Here is a 23,309-nt window from a genome sequence, read left to right as displayed (position 1 = left end):
AGATAACTGGATCAGCATGATTGCTCAAAGGAAGCTGTGTAAAGCAGACTGTAGCTAAGTGACATAAGACATTTTTATTTGCTGTGTTGATGTCAGAGGTGTGGTATGTCTCTCCACTTTGTTAACTGATAACACTGTCCTGAGGTAGTGACAGAGTGAAAATTACTTGGCATATTTGGTTTTAATTTGCGTTATGGTAACGGTTTTAGTGTTTCCTGGCGGCCTCAATAAAATGCAGTTCTGTTTCTTCACTGGCTGACTGTCTTATGAAAGAAAATGATGGTATTTCCTTCACCATTTGCTCAACCTCCTGTAAGGAACCAGACCGGTATGTCTGCATACCACTTTGCACTGCTGTGTCAAGTCTCTCTACTGCTCAGAATGAGCAATGGCCTGCACTTTTCACTCAAGGCTGATCTCAGTGGCCTTGGTATAAAAAAATCAGTGCATGAACCATCTAAACTTTGAGCAAAGCTGTTTGGAACTTCAATCCATAAAAGAAGATTGGTGGATAAAAGCAGATAATATGAATGCTGTTTAGCAGTTTCAGTATCTGATTGTCTGCTTCAATTGTGTGTGTGAAGTAACACTATGATTTTTCAGCTTTTCTAACAATGAGTATTTTTGAAAGCTAGAGTGTTTGACATTGTCTGGTCAGATGTAGTTGTACAGTATTTAGATGTGTATGTCATGTGTGCATCATTTGTTGTAAACCAAATAGTTTATCGAAAAATCATGTTTACACAGTTTTTCCCTTTACCACAGACGTAGTTGATTGGCCAAAGCAGTTTTTGTGTCTGAAGTTGCTTCTTTGGTTTTGAAGTGGTGCTATGAGTCTAATATATTGGAGGCAAAAAGCCTACATGTCTACATTTTGGTTGGTCAGCATGAAAAATGTAACCACCTGTTCTAAATTGAGATTTCCTAGCTTGAGCACTAGAAAACCCCCACCCAGTAGTGTATCTAGAACATAAAAGTAAATTTTGAATGGATTTGGATAGTTGGGGGAGGGTTGTCTGAAATTTGTTTTGCTCGCAGTCAAATTCTTCAAGTCAATTCTTTAACAAAGCAAAACATTGGATGACCATTGGAGGGTGGTGCTGTATTAGTAATGCTAGCAAACACCACAGATGTGTTCAGTAGCCTCTGGATCAGTCGGAATGTGTTGATGCGTTTGTGTAGCGTGCTGGGTATTATAGTGAGAGGTGTGGATGAAAACACAACTACAAAATCATACCGAAAATAACATTAAATGCTACCTTTAGGTTGGAATGTCCCTTAAAGGGGAGAGTTTTGTAAATGCAGTTTCTCAGCGAACCGTTTCTTTAAGGTGGTTATCATTTTGAAAAGTACTGCTCAGACTATAGATAAAGCTAAAGTGCCTTTCTAAAATTCGAGTTTATCGGAGTTTTGAAGAAAACATCAGGTCTGGTGGGAAACGGCTGGCTGCCGATCGACTGATCTGCTGCTCGATTGCGCGGGTCTGTGCACTTTGCTCGTGTCAGCGGTGAAGGAGAGCCGTGCCGCCTGTCAGTGGGTGGTGCGGCAGCTCATGGTCACACAGCCTGCGGCTCTCTGGATTTATTCTCTCCACAATGCCAGCGGGGTTTGAAGGAAATGTCTGATGCTGGAGGATTAATTGGTGAGGATTATATGTGTTATATATGTTGATAAATGTTTTGCAGCCTCGTTTTATGAGGTTATCTAGCGAGTTGGTCGTGTTGCCTGTTTGTGCTAAATTTAGCGTGAACTGTCGTTACGTCCGAGTGAAGTCCGAGAAACTCTTCTTTGTAACAGAAGATTAGCCTCGTTGCTACAGTAGAGCTAACTTACAGTCGGAGCCCACCGAGCTCTAGCTTTCTTGCAAGCTAGCTGACCCAGGTAGCTAATTAAATACACCGCGGATTTACAGACTTGGCAAACTTACTTGGATATAAATAAATGCGTCGGTTTAGCAGGGAGGAGCTTGAAGAGCGCAAACTGTAGCTGTAGTTAATGTACTAGCTAATGTGTGTTGCAACATTCCAGGAAAAGCCTGACCGTGTGTTCGCCTCAACGGTTGACTGACAGTTAAACCCCTGTTAAGCAGCTAGGTTACATAGTAAGGTATGAATAGTTGTGTTAGTTTTTGTTTAATCCCCTTCAAATTGTTCAGATCCACTGTGAGGGTAATGTTATGGCCGTGGGTGCTTGCTACTGTTTTTGTTTGTTTCCCCTGAACCTTTGAGCCTCGCTAAATTATGTGTAGAATCTGTTTGCGAGGCGTTACACATGGTAATAGTGTGTCATTGTCCTGCGTTGTCCTGGCTTGTTTTGAAGTGTTTTCCAAGCTCAGACGTACACTGGAGTCTGCACTGTAACGCCTCTTTTTCTGTGGTCAGTGCGGAGTAGACCGGTTTGGTTGTTGAAAGTGCTGGTTCAGTGTCACGGTAGCATAATCTCAAACATACTCGCAGCATAATCTCAAAAATGTCGCACTCTTGTTACATGGATACTAGTGTGATGTTGATTCCCAACTTGATTGGTTATTGAGCAGGCTTTATTTTGAGTTATTTACCTCATAAATGTTTTTGATGTTGGTTATTGAGCAGGCTTTATTTTGAGTTATTTACCTCATAAATGTTTTTGATGTAGGTCATTCTCTAGCATGTTTATGGCTTCCTGGAAGTGTCTCTGCTTTCCTGGGCAATGTAATGTTTTCCATTCCCATTTCCAAAAATGCTGTTGGAATTACCAAAAAACAAAGCTCTGCTCACAATGAGTGCCATTCTTACATTTTTAATACATACATATGTGTGTGTGTGTGTGTGTGTGTGTGTGTGTGTGTATGCATATATGTATGTATGTATGTATATGTATATTTAATTAGGCCATTATGCTAAACACTCTTTTTAAGATTGGCTGCCAAGTCTACATATCTTGCATTATGGACATTTTCAACCAAGTAAATGTAGTGCAGGCACTGAAAACATTATCATTGAGCTTGCTAACCATAACGTTGCTTGATATTAAAGAAGAAGATTCAGCATTTTCTTACAGTTTGGATCAGTGGTATGTGTTGTCAGTCTGAGCTCAACAAGGTTTTCTGTTCCCAGCCTCAAGCTCCTAGACATTATGCCAGCCCCATTTAAGTGTTGCTGCTGAGTACTCATTAGCCTACCTGTCACCTTAATATGCAGATGACATAATGTTGGGTAGACCAAATGCTGTGTCTGATCTACAGTCAGGGTTTTTCTTTGAGTTGTTTCCTCTCCTTCTTACAGAGAGATCCCATTCTGCCGACACCAGAGGACACAAAGAGGACAAACATACAAATTCCAGCACAGACAAGGCCAGAGGAGAGGGTGCTCATGAGAAGTGGGTGAAGTCAAACATGTCCCAATTATGTTGTTGTTCATTATGTTGTTGCATGATATTCAGATTTTGTTTGTACAGACAGTGATGTTTAAATCATATTCACTAATTGGCATGTGTTATAATTATAACACATAATTATAATATATTATCTAACTTTTCATGCACTAGTAGCCAGAAAAGGGAGACTAGAAAGCATTCAGAGACACCCAGGAGCGAGAGTTTAGTTCAGTTCTTGACATCTAAACGAAAACCGCAAATGTCTGTTTAAAGTCAAGGCTACTAAAACCGCACATCGGAAAGGGCTTTTTGAGCAACTGTAGCCCAAAAAATCTTGTGATCTATGATGCAGATCACAACTTAGCAGGTCTGAATGGAAACAAGAAGTAGGCAAACATAAAATTAATCTGTGGTCAGATGAGCTAACTTTGCTCAGCTGAATGAGCTTTACCTGAGCTCATCGTTGCTGAAAAGGCTGCTCCACCCTTCAGCATGCCACAATACTATCTCATATTGTGTAGCCCTAGATCAAATGTCTGATATTTGCACAGTGATTGTTTTTAAAGTGCCTGTAGTGCAGAGCTCATGATTTCTCAAAATTTTGATGGTATCACAGAGTTTTAAGACTAAAATTTTATTACAAGGATTTTACTACAATGTGACTCTTATGACCTATGTAAAATCCGAAAGGGCTTTTTCTTTAGCAGCAAAGAAACCTCTAAAATGTGCAGTGAAGATGTACTTAAAGATAAATAAAATAGACCTTTAGCTTCTTGAAATGATTCACATCAAACATGCACTTTTATTTAAATGAAATGAGCCTTCCTTTTGACATTACCATCTTCATAGTAAAGGCATCCAGGGCCCTATATTTTTACTCATTGTATTTAGTCTAGAGCGACTAATTGTGTGATTGTTGATTTGTTTAGCTCCAGAAGCTGCAATATAAGTTGAATTTTCTTGAGTGTTTGTAAAATATACCTAAAATGTATCCAGTTGAGCATATGATTTCTTCTGTTGGGCGAAGGAAGGAGAGTCTTATCTGGCCTACACCCTGGATTGATAACCGTGAAACTAGGTATTGACTCATAGATCTGACAAGTCCGTGACTTGTTCTACAGCCATATACACTTTTGCTTGTTATCTCTGTCTGAGTGAAACTGGTAGGATATTATTTTTTTGTTGGTCATATTTTTTTGGAAGAAAAAAAATTAGAATTGGTGTTAATGTAAGCATATTTTCAAAATTTGCAGCAGCCAGGAGAGGGTGAAAGGTGAGGGGAGGAATGAGCTGGTTCGCTTGTCCACACACACAGTATCTAATAAAGCCCAGATGCTTACCATGCCCCAGTTTGGTCTGCGAGACACCCTCATCAAGTGTGAACTTCTCAAGAATGAGGATGCTTACACATATATCGAGAACTTTAGGTAAGACATTCTTGTGCTTTGGTGCACAGTTGACATTTTCTTTAGGTTATTGGTGGTAATTTGAATTTCCTCAGAATGATTTGAAATGTAAATGCAGAATGAGGCACAAAGAAGACCTAAACTGAAAAAGGTACTTAGTATAAAAAAAAAAAGTATCTGGAAAAAAATGAAGAATATTTGAGCCTCAACTGAGTATCTTAGTTTCTTTTTGTATGATCAAATAACTTAATTGTGTTTATTATTCTATTTTTCATGCAATTCATCTGCCATACACAACCAGGGCTTAGTAGTTGGCTACACTGCCCCCTTTAGGATGATTTTCTCACAAGTGAAACTAGTTTTTGCAGACATACATGCAAAAAATACACAAAGAGAAAAAAGAAAAGTTTACCTTGTATTTAAAATAATCTTTTTATCAGTATTGCTGATTGTGCACCTCTCATCAGGCCAGAGAGTTTATATACACTGCTCAAAAAAATAAAGAGAACACTCAAATAACACATCCTAGATCTGAATGAATGAAATATTCTCATTGAATACTTTGTTCTGTACAAAGTTGAATGTGCTGACAACAAAATCACACAAAAATCATCAATGGAAATCAAATTTATTAACCAATGGAGGCCTGGATTTGGAGTCACACACAAAATTAAAGTGGAAAAACACTACAGGCTGATCCAACTTTGATGTAATGTCCTTAAAATAAGTCAAAATGAGGCTCAGTATTGTGTGTGGCCTCCACGTGCCTGTATGACCTCCCTACAACGCCTGGGCATGCTCCTGATGAGGTGGCGGATGGTCTCCTGAGCGATCTCCTCCCAGACCTGGACTAAAGCATCCGCCAACTCCTGGACAGTCTGTGGTGCAACGTGGCATTGGTGGATGGAGCGAGACATGATATCCCAGATGTGCTCAATCGGATTCAGGTCTGGGGAACGGGCGGGCCAGTCCATAGCTTCAATGCCTTCATCTTGCAGGAACTGCTGACACACTCCAGCCACATGAGGTCTAGCATTGTCCTGAATTAGGAGGAACCCAGGGCCAACTGCACCAGCATATGGTCTCACAAGGGGTCTGAGGATCTCATCTCGGTACCTAATGGCAGTCAGGCTACCTCTGGCGAGCACATGGAGGGCTGTGCGGCCCTCCAAAGAAATGCCACCCCACATCATTACTGACCCACTGCCAAACCATGCTGAAGGATGTTGCAGGCAGCAGATCGCTCTCCACGGCGTCTCCACACTCTGTCACGTCTGCTCAGTGTGAACCTGCTTTCATCTGTGAAGAGCACAGGGCGCCAGTGGCGAATTTCCCAATCCTGGTGTTCTCTGGCAAATGCCAAGCGTCCTGCACGGTGCTGGGCTGTGAGCACAACCCACATCTGTGGACGTCGGGCCGTCATACCATCCTCATGGAGTCGGTTTCTAACCGTTTGTGCAGACACATGCACATTTGTGGCCTGCTGGAGGTCATTTTGCAGGGCTCTGGCAGTGCTCCTCCTGTTCCTCCTTGCACAAAGGCGGAGGTAGCGGTCCTGCTGCTGGGTTGTTGCCCTCTTACGGCCTCCTCCACGTCTCCTGGTGTACTGGCCTGTCTCCTGGTAGCACCTCCAGCCTCTGGACACTATGCTGACAGACACAGCAAACCTTCTTGCCACAGCTCGCATTGATGTGCCATCCTGGATGAGCTGCACTACCTGAGCCACTTGTGTGGGTTGTAGAGTCCGTCTCATGCTACCACGAGTGTGAAAGCACCACCAACATTCAAAAGTGACCAAAACATCAGCCAGAAAGCAGAAAGGTACTGAGAAGTGGTCTGTGGTCCCCACCTGCAGAACCACTCCTTTATTGAGTGTGTCTTGCTAATTGCCAATAAATTCCACCTGTTGTCTATTCCATTTGCACAACAGCATGTGAAACTGATTGTCAATCAGTGTTGCCTTCTAAGTGGACAGTTTGATTTCACAGAAGTTTGATTTACTAGGAGTTATATTGTGTTGTTTAAGTGTTCCCTTTATTTTTTTGAGCAGTGTATGTATGCAGGTAGTTCCACCTTTTTCAAAATTTCTGCATAAGGAAATCATTAAGAGGTTAACAAAGTCTTTCAGAGTAGTTTGATGTGAAATGCTTTGTTCTAGCGAAACCTACCAAATTTGCCACTAAAATAGTTTGTCACACAATGTTGTGGACTAAAGCATTTTTTAAAATGCGTTCCAAGCAGAGAGGTACATGCAAGGCGCTGTAAAGCAAAATAAATTTATTTTCTGGCTTATAGCTGATTTATCACATTATGTAAAAAAATCACTGAAGACGTTTGGGTTCACTGGTCATTTTAGGCATAGATAAAAAGCTATATTTGTGTTGATGTTACTGCAATCAACCTTATCGTGACTGTAAAGAAATCCAAGGCAGTGAATTTCCCTACATTTAACCATTTTACATCACACTGATCTGAATGACTTTGTTTGCAACTCTTTCATTGAATTTTGCAGAATATTTGAAAAATCCTTGAAATTCCCTTTACTAACAGCTTCAGTCATGTAATGTAAGGATTACTGCAGTTTCTGTACATTCTAGGTCACTCTTTCACAAACAGGACGCACATTTCAGCTAGAGTTCATGTTGGTGTAAATCAACATTTCAACTGCTTTTCCAGACTGAGAATTGGAATTAAGGTCTGGTGATTTTGCTAGTCAGTCAGACTTTTACAGTGTTTTATCATTTGTGTTGCACCAGTCACATACAGACCTTGTAGGCGTCATCCCTGGAATATGTAAATGTCTGTGTTGATCTGCTTATGTATGTACTTAGAGCTTTAATTTTTGCTTTTTTCTCAGTTTTTTCCTGGGCACATACAATGTAAATGGGCAGACACCGAAGGAGAGTCTTCGTTCATGGCTGGGCTGCACGCCTCAGCCCCCTGATCTCTACTGCATAGGGTAGGGCTTGCACAAGCTGCTGTTTTTAGTTCTTCTGCACCTTTTGCTGCGGGTTGTTGAATGTCTCAACATAGACAAAACAAGAAATCCTTCTGAGAAAGATAAGAACCTAGCGTACATGCCCTATAACAAAGATATGGGCTTCTTTCATAAGAGTAAAATATTTACATTTTCTCATTAGATTCCAAGAGCTGGACCTGAGTAAAGAGGTATTTTTCTTTAATGACACACCCAAGGAGCAGGAATGGATGAAGGCTGTGTCTGAGGGACTCCACTCTGATGCCAAGTATGCCTTAGTAAGGGCTTCCTCTCGTCTTACTGTAACTTTGACATTTTATGTTAACACACATGTTCTGGATGCAGTGGATAAAAATTGAGCTTTACTTTTTTTTCATAGTAGAAAATCAGATTTTTGCAGTAGATACAGTCAATATAGAATCATTGTGTTAAGCCATAATTTATGACTGTGCACTTGTCACAAAGCACCGGTTGATTAAAAAAAAAAAAAAAAAATTTACCCAACTTCCCTTAAATGGCATGTTGTAAGGTTTTGTTAATGTCACAGTTTAGCAAATCCACTTCAGTAACATTTTCTGCCTCAATTAGTCAATGAATTTAAAATGTTATTTTCGAATACCTTCAGCATTGAAAGTCATGAGTAGGGCTCAATAAGACATGGTTATGGCATCTTTTTTAAAATTCAGAGTAGAGCTGGGTGATATGGCAAAAAATGTTATAACGATAAACAAAATTCAATTGCTGTTTTAAACTATCCTTTATGGTCAGAACATGACAAACACTTACCAAACAGTGGAACATTTCACAAATCTGTCATGGGACAGTGGGATGAAATTTCTTTTTTACCAGCTGGAAAAGCCCTTTTTTGTAGTAGTAGTAGTAGTAGTAGTAGTAGTAGTAGTAGTAGTAGTAGTAGTCTTAATTTAAGAAGGACAACTGATTAATTTTAGCTGGTGACGAATGCTTGGCCATCCCGTAACAATTGCTAAACAACTGGCCAACAACAGTGATAAACTGTTTAGTTTCTCAACAACGTAAACTTGGTAGGAACAGCGAACATTTACTGGCTCAGTACGTTAGTGATGGATTACACAGCCACCTAGCCAGCCTCACTCCTACATACGGTATGTCAGAGCATATCACAGTATTCAAACACCAGCTAGTGATGTCTGAATTTCTCTCATCAGTAGTAGTGTTAGAGGGGTGTATCAAACACCAGACAAACAGAGTCCTCCTTTTAGCTATTTCTAAACCGAAAGCAGTGCTTTGGTGTCATGTTTGAGCTACAGTAGCATTAATTGCTGTGTTGTGTGAGTGACTGAGTACTGCTTCAAGTTAGTCAGGTGCTAAAAACAGCTAGCCTGGAAAGATAGTCCTCTTTCACTTTCCAATGCCCCACAGCTTCTTCAATTTCGTTTTCATTTAAATCAGCGCTGTAACTTGCATGAACTCACTTCATTTTTTCACTTTCGTTGCTCGGGAATGCACTAATACTAAAATATGACGGTTTGGAGCTGTAACACAGCTTTGTAGATGTGATATAACGCTACTAAAACTTGTTATGATGTGTGGAAAGAGTAGAGTTCAAAGTAAGACAGTACAGTTACACCACTTATCTTGTCACTTGCACTTGGTCACAGAACAGATTGCTGGTTGCTCCACTCAAATGGAATGTATAACTCCATATTTCAGACGTTGCTAAAGTATATTTAGCGACTCATTTTATTCATCGCCCACCTCTCTAATCATGTCGACAAACTTGGAAGTGCGCCATCTCCTGGCGACAGGAGAGTAGTGTCACTTTCCTTGCAGTAGAAAATGCCACCAGGGCCGTCGCTGAATGTGGAAATGTGAGTGGTCTATTGTATTATAAATTTATCTAACCTTTTTTTTTCTTATCGCTCTATTGAGGAAAGGTTATATTGCTGTCTTACTTATCATTATCGTTTTATCGCCCAGCCCTAATTCAGAGTCAAATCTAGATTTAATGTGTTGCATTCTTCATCTGTTATTTTGTGCTGCACAGCATTGTGGTTGGTGTAGGAGGCTGTGTGAGAGAGCAGCTGTTAAGCCTTTTGCTGTGTGTGGTAGGTGAAGCTGGTCCGGCTGGTGGGGATTATGCTACTTTTTTATGTGAAGAAGGAGCACGCTGAGCACATCTCTGATATGGAGGCAGAAACTGTAGGAACAGGCATCATGGGAAGAATGGTGAGATCATGTGGGCATGCCATTCGCTCTCAACAGTATGTGAGCTTACTCCAATACGGAAGCTTCTGACGTATATTGAACTTGGCATTACTTCATTGCTGTTGTTAAAGAAGGTATCCATCCTGATTACTACTCAGAAAGTCCCTGATGGCTTGGTTGTTTTTCCATTTATTTTATTGTTTAGAAGACCTTCAGTTTTAGTCCTGGAGGACTTGTAGCACTACACTGTGTAGTGTAGTTTACATCAACTAGCTTTTATTGTTTCACTTATGACGAATGTTTCAGTTGACCCCTGTTAATCCTGTTAACCAGGGTAATAAAGGTGCGGTAGCAGTTCGCTTCCGATTCCACAATTCGGACGTCTGTGTAGTGAACGCACATCTGGCAGCTCATGTAGAGGAGTATGAGAGACGGAACCAGGACTACAGAGACATCTGTAGCAGAATGCTCTTCAGGCAACTAGACCCAACACTTTCACCTCTTACCATCATGAAGCATAGGTAATGTTTTTCCCTCAAACATGATTCAGCCTAAAGCGATAAATAAGCAAACACATTGCTCGTATGAAAATTTTTAGCTGCTACTGACTTTACCATTTTGTCTGCAGCATTGTCCTGTGGCTTGGTGATTTAAATTATAGAATAAGTGACTTGGAAGTTGATCATGTGAAGGACCTTATAATGAAAAAGGATTTTGAAACGCTACACAATCATGATCAGGTGAGGCTTTAGATGACTAGAATTTTTGTATCCTGAAAAAGGGATGTGCTTATACTTTTTTGTGCTGTATTAATAATAATAATAATAATAATAATAATAATGTTGTTGTTGTTGTTAATAATAATAATAATATTATTATTATTATTATTATTATTATTAAGTTGAACTTATATAGCGCCTTTACACAAAACCCAAGGTCGCTTTACAAAATGCATATCACATTACACAAGGCCCGAGGAAGATGCAGGAGAAAAATGAAGGAGAAAAAGATGAGATTTCAATAAAGATTTGAAGTGAGAAAGAGAAGAGGTAGAGCGAAGAGAGAGAGGAAGAGTTCCAGAGCAAGGGGGCCGCAACACTGAAGGAACGACCACCCATAGAGCTGAGCCTGAACCTAGGGACCACTAGAAGGCCTGCTTCCGAAGACCTGAGGTTACGAGTGGGCTTGTAGGGTATTAGAAGGTCGAGTAAGTATGCAGGAGCCAGGCCATGAAGTGCCTTGAATGTGAGAAGTAGAATTTTATAGTGAATACGTAAAGTAAAGGGCAGCCAATGAAGTCTCTGAAGAACAGGAGTAATGTGCTAATGTGTGTTGCATTGTGTTCATCTAGATCTGTTTTTTTTTTTTTTAGTTAAAGAGGCAAATGGATGAAGAAGCTGTGTTTGTAGACTTCTTGGAGGGAGAGATTGAATTCCAACCAACGTACAAGTATGACATGGGTTCAGACAAGTGGGACACCAGGTCAGAATTCGCCTTCTAATAATGTTGTCACTCTGTTCTGTGTTAATGGTATTCAGCATTCATGAGAGTCAACAAATATTTTCTTCTTGCCTGCAATTGGAATCAGCAGTTTTATTCTTATTTTGGCCAAAAAAAAAAATTATTTGACAAATATTTTGGTAACAAAAAAAAATTACCAAAATAATGTTAGCCACTCAAGTACTTATGTGGTTCATTTGAATGCTGAGTATGCATGTCTGTGGTTGTTTTGGCCTACCAACCAGCCATCCATGTTTTATATTAGTGCAATATTATTATTAGTATTAGTATTATTATTACTATTAGCATGCAAAGTGTGAGCTTTGAATAAATAGCAAAAAAGGCATAATTCACCAATATCTTCCTAAGTATTTTTCTTAAATGTGTTCTTGAGAATGGTCCTAAGAAAAAGGTCTGATTTATGATGTATTCTTAAACTGCAGAATTGTTAGCACTTTTTAGAATTTTTTGTTATTTTCATGTGCACAGATTGTTCATCCCTCAGAACAAATAAGAAAATATTGGTGAATGTCAGAATATTTATGAAAATTGCGTAAGTGAGGAACATAGGCTAATAAAAACTCTGCCTAGTATAAATGTTTTGTTTATGCTTGTGTGTTTGTGTGTGCAGTGAAAAGTGTCGTGTTCCAGCCTGGTGTGATCGCATCCTTTGGAAAGGGAAGAACATTACTCAGCGGCATTACAGGAGTCACATGACCCTGAGAACCAGTGACCACAAGCCTGTCAGTTCTCTTCTGGAGATAGGGGTGAGAAAGCCAGCGGTGCTTGATTGTGTCTTCTCTGAACTCTGTGGGTTATGGCTTTGCTTATCATTACCCACTGTTCTTTCTAGATCAAAGTGGTGAATGAGGAGTCTTATAAAAGAACATTGGAAGATATAGTGCGATCTTTGGACAAGCTAGAAAATGAATGCATTCCATCAGTGTGTCTGTCGAAGAGTGAGGTGAGTGTAAATATAAGTCTCCAACAGTGACCATAAGTAAATAAATGAAGTCAGTTATTCAAAGTCCTCAGCCTGAAGAACCCCTGCTATGTGCGTTTTAGTGTTAACCCTGCTTGAACACACCCAACTCAAGAAAGAAATATTTTATTGGCTGATAAGTTGAATCAGGTATGCTAGAGCATAGAAAAACATTAAAATATGCAGGCAATTCTTGTAGGCCTGGTTGATACCTTTTAAATACTTGGCACAATATTTTCTTTTTCTTTTTTTTTTCTTTTTTTTAATTTACTAGAAAAAGATATTTTCAAAGCAGTGTTCATGTACTATACATCCTTAAACAAACAAGGTGTCATTACAATGAAGTTTTCATAGCTCAGCTAACCACTGGCAAACTTTTACTCAGTAAATCATGTGCAGCAGAGACAGTGGAGAATTTACTCTACCATAGCCTTTCAAAGGCCCCTTTATAACTGTGTTGTAACAGTTATAAAAGTAAAAGTACATAAAACATTGTATGTACTCGGGATACATTGATACCATTATTCAGACTGTCCCAAGTACAAGAACATATTTTTAGTACTTGCCGATACTGTGTCTAATACCAAAACAAACTATCTACTTAATATTAAGTAATTATTAGTGTAAATTAGTGCAGTGTACCTTATTATTTAAATCATTAAACTCTAGCGGATTAAAAATGAAGTGCATTAGATAGCTATGTAACATTACCTACCTTGGATTAGCATTGCAATTGAGAGCCATATCAGAGAGCATGTCTGTGCATCTTAAGTAAAGTACGTTCTGATGTTCCTCACCGGTCTCTTACAACATCAGTCTCTAGCACAGTGACAGTAGGAATCACATCCGAAGCTAAAGCAGCCGAGGAGCTCACTTGTGGAGGTTTACAGCTGAAGTATTTTGTTTGGCTGGTTGAGCTGTAGTTAAATGTCCTCTAAAGCCAGACATACACTGTGCAGTTTAAGAAACCATGTTATTTGGGGACATGCACTGTAAGTTTGAATGGTTTCTTATGTACAGAGAAAGTCTACAATTTATGTATTCACACTGCACTGAACTACTCTATCCACGCTATGTGAAACACAGCCTCCACAGACAACCATGAATAATTTCAAATCCCAGAGCAATCCCACTGAAACACTGCAGCTGGGCCAACCAGATTGATTACTGAAATGTACACAATAGGATTACATATATATTAGATCATAGTTATTTACATGTAATTAGTTACATAGTAATTATACTGAATAGAGTTAATGAAAAAACCCTTAAAAAAATAGCAAGTTGTGCTGAAAGACCATATTTAGCAACAGTTTTTGGCATGCCATGCTGGCTCTGAACAGCAGTGTACAGTGCAGGAGAGACGAGGACAGTCTTTTTAAGCATCCTCTTAAAAATGAAAACTTCTTGGTCAACTCTTGTCAGTGAACGGGGGAGTGAGCAGGGTTTTTTATATGCCACTCAAAACCACTTTATGCAAAAGCTTGTGCTAAAACTCCACCACATTGGCTTTATTGCCTTTTATTGTAGTCTGAATAATTTTCCTGTAACTCTGGTAGCAAGCTAGCCAGCATGCTGTCATTCATTTTGTGCAGTAAGTGCTGTTGCAAACATGCAGGGAAATTTGTTTGTGCTGTACTTGGATTTCAAACTGATATTTTCTTAAATTGTGAGAGTCTGATTTTATGCAGTGATGTTTACTCTGAATTCCCCAAGGTAATGGCAATGCTAATGACACAGTACATTCACAAATAGTGCCAAAAGAGAACTGTCGAAACTTTGTGAAGGCTATGACTTTCGAGAATGCTAGTGAATTTACTGCTATTGTCAATGTCTTCATCAGTGTTATGTTGATTTTGCATTTGCTGAGCCTTATTTTTTTATACTGCACTTGTGACATTAATATCTGAAGACATATAAAGTGGTCAGAAAAAGTCCTGCCACCTCTGGCTTTTAGATTACTTTTGAAGGCTTTACAGAGTGACTGGGAGCAGTACACAAGCTTGCTTTTTTCCTCCTAACTCATAATGCTGCTACTTTTAATTGCAGCAAAAAAAATCATAGTACAGCTTTAGTGAATCCAGCATCTACCTGATTGTTTGTTAGCTGTTCATGCCATTTATTCTGATCAGTGTGAGCTTTTCTTAAATTTCTCTTCAGTTTCACTTCAAGGATGTGAAGTTTATGCAACATCGAGCCGAGACTCTGACCCTTCACAATGATGGCCAGGTGCCGTGCAAGTTTGAGTTTATCAAGAAGCTGGATGAGCCAGCTTACTGCAAGCCTTGGCTCACTGCCAACCCATCCAGGGGCTTTCTTGCCCAAGGTAAACACTGCAACTCAGTGTCACAGCTCAGTTGTGCTTGTATTTAAGCTTTTCCTGAAAGCCTCAGTGTGCAATTTCAAACACTCATTAGAAATTATATGAAGTGCAAATCATTTGAGAGATTTAGTATAGGGCTTCATGGCTTCCCATAAAATATGAATTCAGCTCATTGAATCATTAGTTTAAAATATTTACAGAGCAGGCCCTACCGTAACATCTTGTGTAGATGAGGATAGGCTGAATATTGCTTTAGGAATGTGTTGTATGTACTAATGCTACAGAATCATCAAACGTATTGTAATCACTTGGGTATATATAGAGTGATGTGCAGTAGGAATTTATTGCTTCTGTTCTGTCTCTAGGAGATAGTGTGGACATTGACTTGGAACTGTTTGTGAACCGCTCCACGGCTCCAGAGTTGAACTCGGGCCAACAGCAGCTTGAGGACATTTTGATTCTGCACCTAGAGAGGGGAAAGGACTTCTTCATCTCGATCTCTGGCTCCTACCTGTCAAGCTGCTTTGGTTCTTCCATTCATACCCTCTGCCAGCTGAAGGAGCCCATTCAGGATATGCCCCTAGAGACCATACGTGAACTAGTGAGTACAAGTCATTTTTTTAAGCAGTCATATAAATTCGGCCCCCACCACTCCTCCCACATGCAAAATTGCATCGTTTCTCAGCGTGAGGCTTTTACTTTCAATTTGGGTCTTTTTTCCAGTTGCAAAAATAATGAAATAAAAAAATAAAGAGCAAATGGTCACCTGCTTTGAAGGAACATGGTATTGCTAAGAAAGTTCACAATTCACAAGATTTGTTACTGGGTACTGGTCTAAATAGGCCTTCATAGTTGTGCTAGTAGGGATGTTGTTCTCTGGCACACTGTGCTCAAAGTAGAAAGTCTATTAGCATTGCAAAACAGTAGGGTACCATCTAATTTGCACCAGAATTTTTGTTTGCCATTGTGTGGTAGTAAGCATGGGTTATTTTGGCTCACACCCCTGTGAATGTAGCACTCATACCCTGTATGTTTCTTGTCTAGGTATATATGTATATAAGGTTCATCAGTGTGCTCATGTTTATATAATATTGGAGTTCTTTGTCTCCTTTTACTTTCTATGAAAGAGTCTGATGGCAACCAGTGAGACGAATAGCCCAGATACTGAGAAGGCTTTAGACATTCCAAAAGAATTATGGATGATGGTGGATCATCTGTACCGCAATGCCAGCAAACAGGTCAGAATGATAACCCCTGTTCTGTTTCTTCTTTTTTTTTTTTTTTTTTAAAATAAATTGTCTTTTTTGTTTTTGTGTGTGTTTTCTCTATTGCATATCACTTTCCAGTACACTGCAGTACACTGTGTACACAATTATTAGGCAAGTCTTATTTTTGAGGATTAGTTTTATTAATGACCAACTACAGTGCTCTCAGTTAATCCAAAATGTTAATAAACCTCAAACATGAATGTTTAAGAAAGTAAAAGTGAGGTTTTGGCTTTCTAAGGAGAATGAATATATGTGCACAATTATTGGGCAACTATTATTGCGCAGAATTATTACGCAGTTAAATGAAAAACACACATTATCCCATCTCACTTTTTTATTTTCATCTGTTCAAGTGAGAATAAACAAACAACTCAAAACTTTCCAATAAACATTTCTGACATATTAAAAAAATCAGTGACCAATATAGCCACCCTTCTGTATAGCCACAATATAGCCATTGTTTTCCTTCACTGTGAATCTCCCATTTAAGAATTGCCTACAAGTTCTCAGTTGGGATCAGGTCAGGTGATGAAGGGGGCCATGTCATAAGTTTTTCATCTTTAACGCCTTTACTGACAAGCCATGCAGAGGAGTACTTGGATGCATGTGATGGAGCAAAGTCCTGCATAAAAATCATTGTCCTTTTGAGAGATGCAGACTTCTTCCTGTACCACTGCTTAAAGAAAGTGTCTTCTAAAAACTGGCTGTAGGCTTGGAAGTTGATTTTGAGCCCATCTTCAACACGCAAAGGTCCAACCAGCTTATCTTTAATAATACCAGCCCATACCAGTACCCCACCTCCACCTTGCTGGCGTCTGACTCGAAGTGGAGCTCTGTGCCCGTTACTGATCCAGCCACGGGCCCATCCTTCTGGTCCGTCAAGAGTCACTCTCATTTCATCAGTCCATAAAACATTTGAAAAATCTGTCTTCAGATATTTCTTGGACCAGTCTAGACGCTTCAGCTTATGTGTCTTGTTCAGTGGTGGTCAGGTTTTAGCCTTCCTTACCTTGGCCATGTCTCTGAGCGCTGAACATCTTGTACTTCTTGGTACTCCAGGTAGGTTGCAGTTCTGTAATATGACAGAACTGGAAGATAATGGGTTCCTGGTAGATTCATGCTTGATTCTTCTCAAATCCTTGGCAGTTAATTTGCATCTTTTTTTCTCAACACGTTTCTTGTGACCCTGTTGACTATTTGCAACAAAACTTTTGATGGTTCTGTGATCACTCCCCAATATCTTAGCAATTTCAAGAGTGCTGCATCCCTCTGAGAGACTTTTGGTCATTTTTTACTTTTCAGAGTCAGTTCAATCTCTTTTTTTGGCCCATTTTGCCTAAAGAAAAAAGCTGCCTAATAATTATGCACACATTGATATAGGGTGTTGACCTCCTTAGGCCACACCCTCCGTCATTACACAGATACACATCACCTGCTATGCTTAAATCCATTAAGCAATCAAGTTTATCCAGCTTGGAGTTAGAAAATATGCCTAAAAATAATATTATGGTCAAAATACTCACTTGCCTAATAATTGTGCACACAGTGTAGTTCTAAAGCCCTGAAACTGGACCACCCTTATTATTGACCACTCATTGATGTTTTGTACCAGTGTGATGCTAGAACTAAAGAAATCTGAAGTCTTGAAATTAAAAATTGTGTTTCTATTTCAAGAAGACACCTTTCAGCAGCCAGGTCTTGGTAATGAGTTTAAGGCTTTCAGGAATTGTTGAGGCACCAAGCTAGCAAATTTTAGTATAGCCCACAGTACAGTACTCTTAATTTTGAGGCCAAATCAAAATCCTGAAGAACATTAGCCTGCTATTTAATCATTGCGCTATTAATAAAAGCAGTTGTTTAAATCTTGCTGTTTTTCTTTTGTAAGAAAATCTCAGGCCTGTGCAATGAGATTGTCATAAGGGATTGTATAGAAGCTATGGTGGCAATTTTTAGTACAACTCACAGTACAGTGCTCTTAAATATGAGGCCAAATCAAAGTTTTAAACCCCATTAGTGTGCTCACTCAGTAAATTATTCGTTAAAGCAGGTCTTGTTTAAAATCATGCTGTCATGATTCATGTGTCTACTGCAGGAAGACCTCTTTCAGCAGCCAGGCCTACGCAGTGAATTCGAGGAGATCAGGGATTGTTTGGACACAGGCATGCCTGACACCCTGCGTATCCTTTCACTCTTTTGTGTTGTATTGCTTGTAATGGATTGTGTGTTAAAGCATTGTTCTGTGTTTTGTGCAGTGGTGGCTGAAGTACACAAATCATGAGCTTAAATTGAAGTAAAGACACCCAAGGTAACATATTAATCCAGTAAAAGTAGAAGTCCTCCCTTTAGACCTCCACTTGACTAAAAATACAACAGTATTTACCTTCAAATGTACTGAAGTATCAAAAGTAAAAGTACTAAAAGATGAATTATGACTAATGTCCTATTAACATTTCTGTAACAAGACTCTTGCTTTATTCACACATTTTAGGTGAAAATACTCCAGTATCACTCTTGGTAAACCAGTCTTTTTAATAGAATGTCATTAATTACTCTGTCACTGAAGTCTATTAAAATTATCATAAGCACAAAACACTGAAGGCAAACAATTTCCATTAGGTAGAACATAGTGGCTCAGAAATAACTTTTTAACAAGCACAAGTTTCCCTTTAAGATATATTTACAACTTAGTTACAAGTTTGTTTAATAAAAAATTAAACACAGGCTCACAAATGAGTTTTCTTTTACTATATTGCATCTGTAGGTCTCTATTCATAAAAATAAATTATTTAAAGAAATTCTATAAAATGGAATACTGTTTGTATAAATTCAGAAAAAAGACATATACCAGTCACAACTGCATCTATGTACATATTTCTATATTGTTGTCTATTTACACAAAGTTAGGTTAGTTCCTTTATGCTGCTGCACTGATGTTGAACCATTATACTTGGACTGGGTTAGTGTGTCTAACAGGTCAAAACAAGATCAAAACAAAGTGCATACTGTGCCCTGATTAGTGTTCTTGCTTCACATTTCTTTGGCTTTGACATGTTACGTTTTTATACACACAAAAGCAAAAAGGAATGACAGATTTCGCATAATGTAGAGGAGTAAAAGGTAAGATACTTGACTCAGAAATGTAATGGAGTGAAAGTAAAAAGTCGCCCAAAATGAAAATACTTTTAGTACAGACACATGAAAAAAACTATGAAGTACACTAACAAATTACATTTACTTAGTTGCTGTCCACCACTGGTTTTGGGTACATCCTTGACTAAGTTGCCTACTAGCTGGAAGTAACCACTCAGTGGCTGAGGCTCTACTTCTCTTCCTTGATGCCCTCCCTGAACCAGTGATCCCGTTTTCATTTTACCAGCAGTGCCTGGAGTGCTACTTCACCAGCGGCCAGTGTAAAATGGTTTGTGCCTTTGAAGTTGTAATTGTTGTCACAGACTGTTCTTCGTGTGGATATTTTTGTTGTTATAACTGCAGCTTATAATGCAGATAGGTGTCCAAGTATTTCTGGAAGCAATTCTATATAGCAGTTTAGTTGTTGATATGAGATTATGTGCACCAGAATAGTGTAGTAAATGTGGAACTAAGTGATATGTTTAGGCTATTAACATAATGTACTAATAACCTAATATCAATAATGTTTTAATGTTAATCTTTTTTTTTTTTTTTACTTCTGCAGATTATATCTATGCTACCTCAGTGCCACAAAAATGTTTTTAACTATGTAACGGCATTTCTCCGAGAGTTGTTGAAGAACTCTGCACACAACCGCCTGGACGTCAATATTTTAGGTAGGTCTTGAAGAGACTTTCACTTCTAGTTTTTTTTTTGTATATTCTTAGACACTTGGATTTTGTAAACACATACATTTGTTTGACAAAAGCAGAACTTGAAAGCGTCTTCTTGATGAAGGCGCAATTCCTCTTTTCTGTTTGGTTATGCCGTCTGACTAGAAAATTGAAATTCTGTAAATAAGCTGTTTTAATATGACTCATAAGTAGCATACAGTACTATCTGTTTCATCTGCACCACTGACAAGTATGTTTGTGTGCATAAAGAAACAATTTAACTTTAGAACAAAGCTATGAAACACTGTTGTGGATTCCTTACAATTTTCTGAATCTGGGGCCGTTATAAACAAAATGGTTTAATGACAAAACCAGGTAAAAAAAATTAGTTGAGTTGATTTTAAAGGTGAGACTCACCCCTTCAATATGAAAAGAAAACCTAGTAATAAAAATCTACTCCGAGCTCTCGGTTCAGGTCTGAAGGGAAATGGAAACTGAAAGTGTAAAATGTATTCCAATTGTAGTGTTGAAAATACATAAAAATGATATATCTAGAAATAAAGAACAGAAAAATTTAACTGACTGCAACCACTACTGAAGTTCTTCACCATTATTTCCTAGCGATGAGTATGTCAATACAAAAAATACTAATCATTAGTCAAAGCTTCCCTGTATGAATGAAATTAAACTGAAGACAGAAGTAAGAGATATCAAAAAGTAAGTAAGTAAGAGATAACTAGCATTTATACAAAAGAGTAGTAAGCACATATAAATTATTTTTCGACTCTGAATGACACTCGGCGTAAGCGGCATCCTCACTTGTCTGGTCAGTGTAGAGGAACTGAGACTAACTTAAAAGTGACCAACAGATATCAGGTTAGCTAACTAGTTTAGCTAATTCATGAAGTCTATGAAATGTCCCTATAAATCGAAACTTATTTATTATATATATTTTTTTTGCTATGGACTGATTGAACGGCAACCAGCCATTCACAATAAAGCAGTGTGGGACGAACCAGACCAAAAGCATTGCATGAAGTCAGTGGGAGTTTGAGAGAGTTTATTAAATTGACTAGCAGATTTGTCTTGACAAAAAGGTAAGAACATGTAAAAATGGACTAACTAAAGAACATAAAACTGAAATATGAAAGGTTACATATGATAAGGAATCTTGAAGGATTTGAGGCAGCATAATTTATGTAAAAATAACAGCAACAGTATAAAAATCCTGTCGAAAATACTATTGAGTCCAGAAAAAACATGCTAGTAGAAGTAGCTACTATTATAGCATTCATCAGCTAGTGGATATACTAAGTACTACTAAGTACTATTATTACTAAGTAATAATATCAGTGTTTAGATCTAAGGATAATATACAATCCAGCAGTGAAGCAGCAATCATTATTAAAGAAATGCACTATTTTGCCAGAAATATTTGCTTGTCTGCCTTCACACGCAAATGAACTTGATTGACATCCCATTCTTAATCCATAAGGTTTAATATTCTGTCGTCCCACCCTTTGCAGCTAGAACAGCTTCAACTCTTCTGGGAAGGCTTTCCACACGGTTTAGGAGTGTTTGTGGGAATTTTTTACCATTCTTCCAGAAGCACATGTGTGAGGTCAGACACTGATGTTAGACGAGAATGCCTGGCTCGCAGTCTCCGCTCTAATTCATCCCAAAGGTGTTCTGTCGGGTTGAGGGCAGGACTCTGTGCAAGCCAGTCAAGTTCTTCCACACCAAACTCGCTCATCCATGTCTTTATGGACCTTGCTTTGTGCACTGGTGTGCAGTCATGTTGGAACAGGAAGATCCCCAAACTATTCCCACAAAGTTGGGAGCAAGAAATTGTCCAAAATCTCTTGGTCTGCTGAAGCATTAAGAGTTCCTTTCACTGGAACTAAGGGGCCGAGCCCAACTCCTGAAAAACAACCCCACACCGTAATCCCCACTCTACCAAACTTTACACTTGGCACAATGCAGTCAAACAAGTACTGTTCTCCTGGCAACCGCTAAACCCAGACTCGTCTGTTGGGTTGCCAGACAGAGAAGCGTAATTCATCACTTCAGAAAACACGTCTCCACTTCTCTGGAGTCCAGTGGCGGCACTTTACACCATTGCATTAGACACATTGCTGTTGGTGATGTAAGGTTTGCTCAGGCATGAAACCCTTGCATGAAGCTCTCTATGCACTGTTCTTGAGCTAATCTGAAGGCCACATGAAGTTTGGAGGTCTGTAGCAATTGACTCTGCAGAAAGTTGGTGACCTCTGTGCACTATGCGCCTCAACACTCTGTCATTTTACGTGGTCTACCACTTCTTGGCTGAGTTGCTGTCATTCCCAATCGCTTCCACTTCATAATACGACTGAAAGTTGACTGGAATATTTAGTAGCCAGGAAATTTCACGACTGTGAAATGTCATGTACGTTTCATGTCATGTACACACGGTACGATAGATAAACATGAATATGCAGCTTAGGACATTTAGATGAGACTCTGTATTAGCAAGAGTGAAAAAATTAGTTTGCAGAGTGACACATCTGTTGTCTACCTCACACCATGTGGGGTCCAAGCCTGGTGCAGAATCCAAGGTCAAAAGTCACTTTCATTTGCAGTCATTTCATTTAAGCTGCATTCTGTTTTAATAGTCATGTGTGCTTTGTGGTGTGGTGTTTTAACATTTCAAACGTTAAATGTTACGCAGAGAGATGGTGAGTTGATCCCTAGCGTTTCCTTTCCCCATCACTTGGCACAATGCTGAACAATACAGTACTGCAAAACTGAGTAGTACAGTACAGTACTGAATTAAATACACTACAGTAGTGAAACAAACTGAATACTATTGAACCTTAAAATGTGCATCATTCCACTGTTTCTTGTGGACATTTAATTTTATATCTTGGGAAAAATCTTGTAAGTCTGCTGATTAATAAGTCTGCAAAACCTGTTCTAGGGAGAAATTCACAGTGTATTTGTTTTATATTTCATAAATGTCATTGTGTAAAAATAAATGTTGTGCTAAATGCTGTTTCTCTCTTGCTTACAGCCACAGTATTTGCTGCCTTATTGATAAGGTCCCCCACAAAGCAAGACATTATGGAGAAGAGGAAAACACAAGAGTTTTTCCAGCATTTTCTGGTCCAGGAAACCCACTAACATAGATCACTGTCAACTTCATGTCTTATTTTACTGCAGTATTTGCTTAACGAAATTAGTAATAATTGGTTCATGCATCTAGTGTTTTTTTTTTTAGTTTTTTTTTAATATAAATCATCACATTTGTGCTGAACAGCTGCCATATTTTTAATTCTAAACCTTTTTAAATAGCAGATGAAACAGCATATTATTGGAAGGCAGCAGAAACACTGACTTTTGTCGCTCTACTGTAAAGGAAAATATGTATAATTTAAAGATCAGTTGTATTTGTATTTTAAAGTTTGTAAATACAAAACATTTTTAGAATAAAATATATAATCCTGGAAACTAAACCTGCTGTTCTTGTCACT

The 23,309-nt window shown here is 38.7% G+C and overlaps 1 protein-coding gene across 5 annotated transcripts in view; it reads left to right on the top strand.

Annotated features, from left to right (window-relative positions):
• Nucleotides 1-23,279, top strand: part of inpp5b (inositol polyphosphate-5-phosphatase B) — a 31,416-nt gene extending 8,137 nt beyond the window's left edge. For 2 of the 5 annotated variants that reach the window (XM_017708248.2, XM_037537240.1), the window contains exons 7-24: nt 3,264-3,357; nt 4,382-4,432; nt 4,608-4,781; nt 7,618-7,719; nt 7,901-8,015; nt 9,829-9,945; nt 10,258-10,445; nt 10,553-10,664; nt 11,297-11,406; nt 12,056-12,191; nt 12,278-12,388; nt 14,567-14,732; nt 15,095-15,330; nt 15,857-15,967; nt 18,090-18,174; nt 19,288-19,415; nt 19,692-19,803; nt 22,850-23,279. In XM_017708248.2, coding sequence (XP_017563737.1) covers nt 3,264-3,357; nt 4,382-4,432; nt 4,608-4,781; nt 7,618-7,719; nt 7,901-8,015; nt 9,829-9,945; nt 10,258-10,445; nt 10,553-10,664; nt 11,297-11,406; nt 12,056-12,191; nt 12,278-12,388; nt 14,567-14,732; nt 15,095-15,330; nt 15,857-15,967; nt 18,090-18,174; nt 19,288-19,415; nt 19,692-19,803; nt 22,850-22,959 — 2,258 coding nt within the window. In that variant the 3' untranslated portion in view covers nt 22,960-23,279. Of the gene's footprint in view, nt 1-1,503; nt 1,643-3,263; nt 3,358-4,381; nt 4,433-4,607; nt 4,782-7,617; nt 7,720-7,900; nt 8,016-9,828; nt 9,946-10,257; nt 10,446-10,552; nt 10,665-11,296; nt 11,407-12,055; nt 12,192-12,277; nt 12,389-14,566; nt 14,733-15,094; nt 15,331-15,856; nt 15,968-18,089; nt 18,175-19,287; nt 19,416-19,691; nt 19,804-22,849 lie in introns of those variants that run through there. The other 3 variants (XM_017708250.2, XM_037537241.1, XM_017708249.2) reach the window with 3 other exon arrangements.
• Nucleotides 23,280-23,309: the final 30 nt, after the last annotated feature.

The sequence above is a fragment of the Pygocentrus nattereri genome, chromosome 3, assembly GCF_015220715.1.
Source record: "Pygocentrus nattereri isolate fPygNat1 chromosome 3, fPygNat1.pri, whole genome shotgun sequence".
Classification (NCBI taxonomy): Eukaryota; Metazoa; Chordata; class Actinopteri; order Characiformes; family Serrasalmidae; genus Pygocentrus; species Pygocentrus nattereri.
Note: the sequence above shows the minus strand (reverse complement) of the source record. Positions and strands in the feature narration are given on the sequence as shown.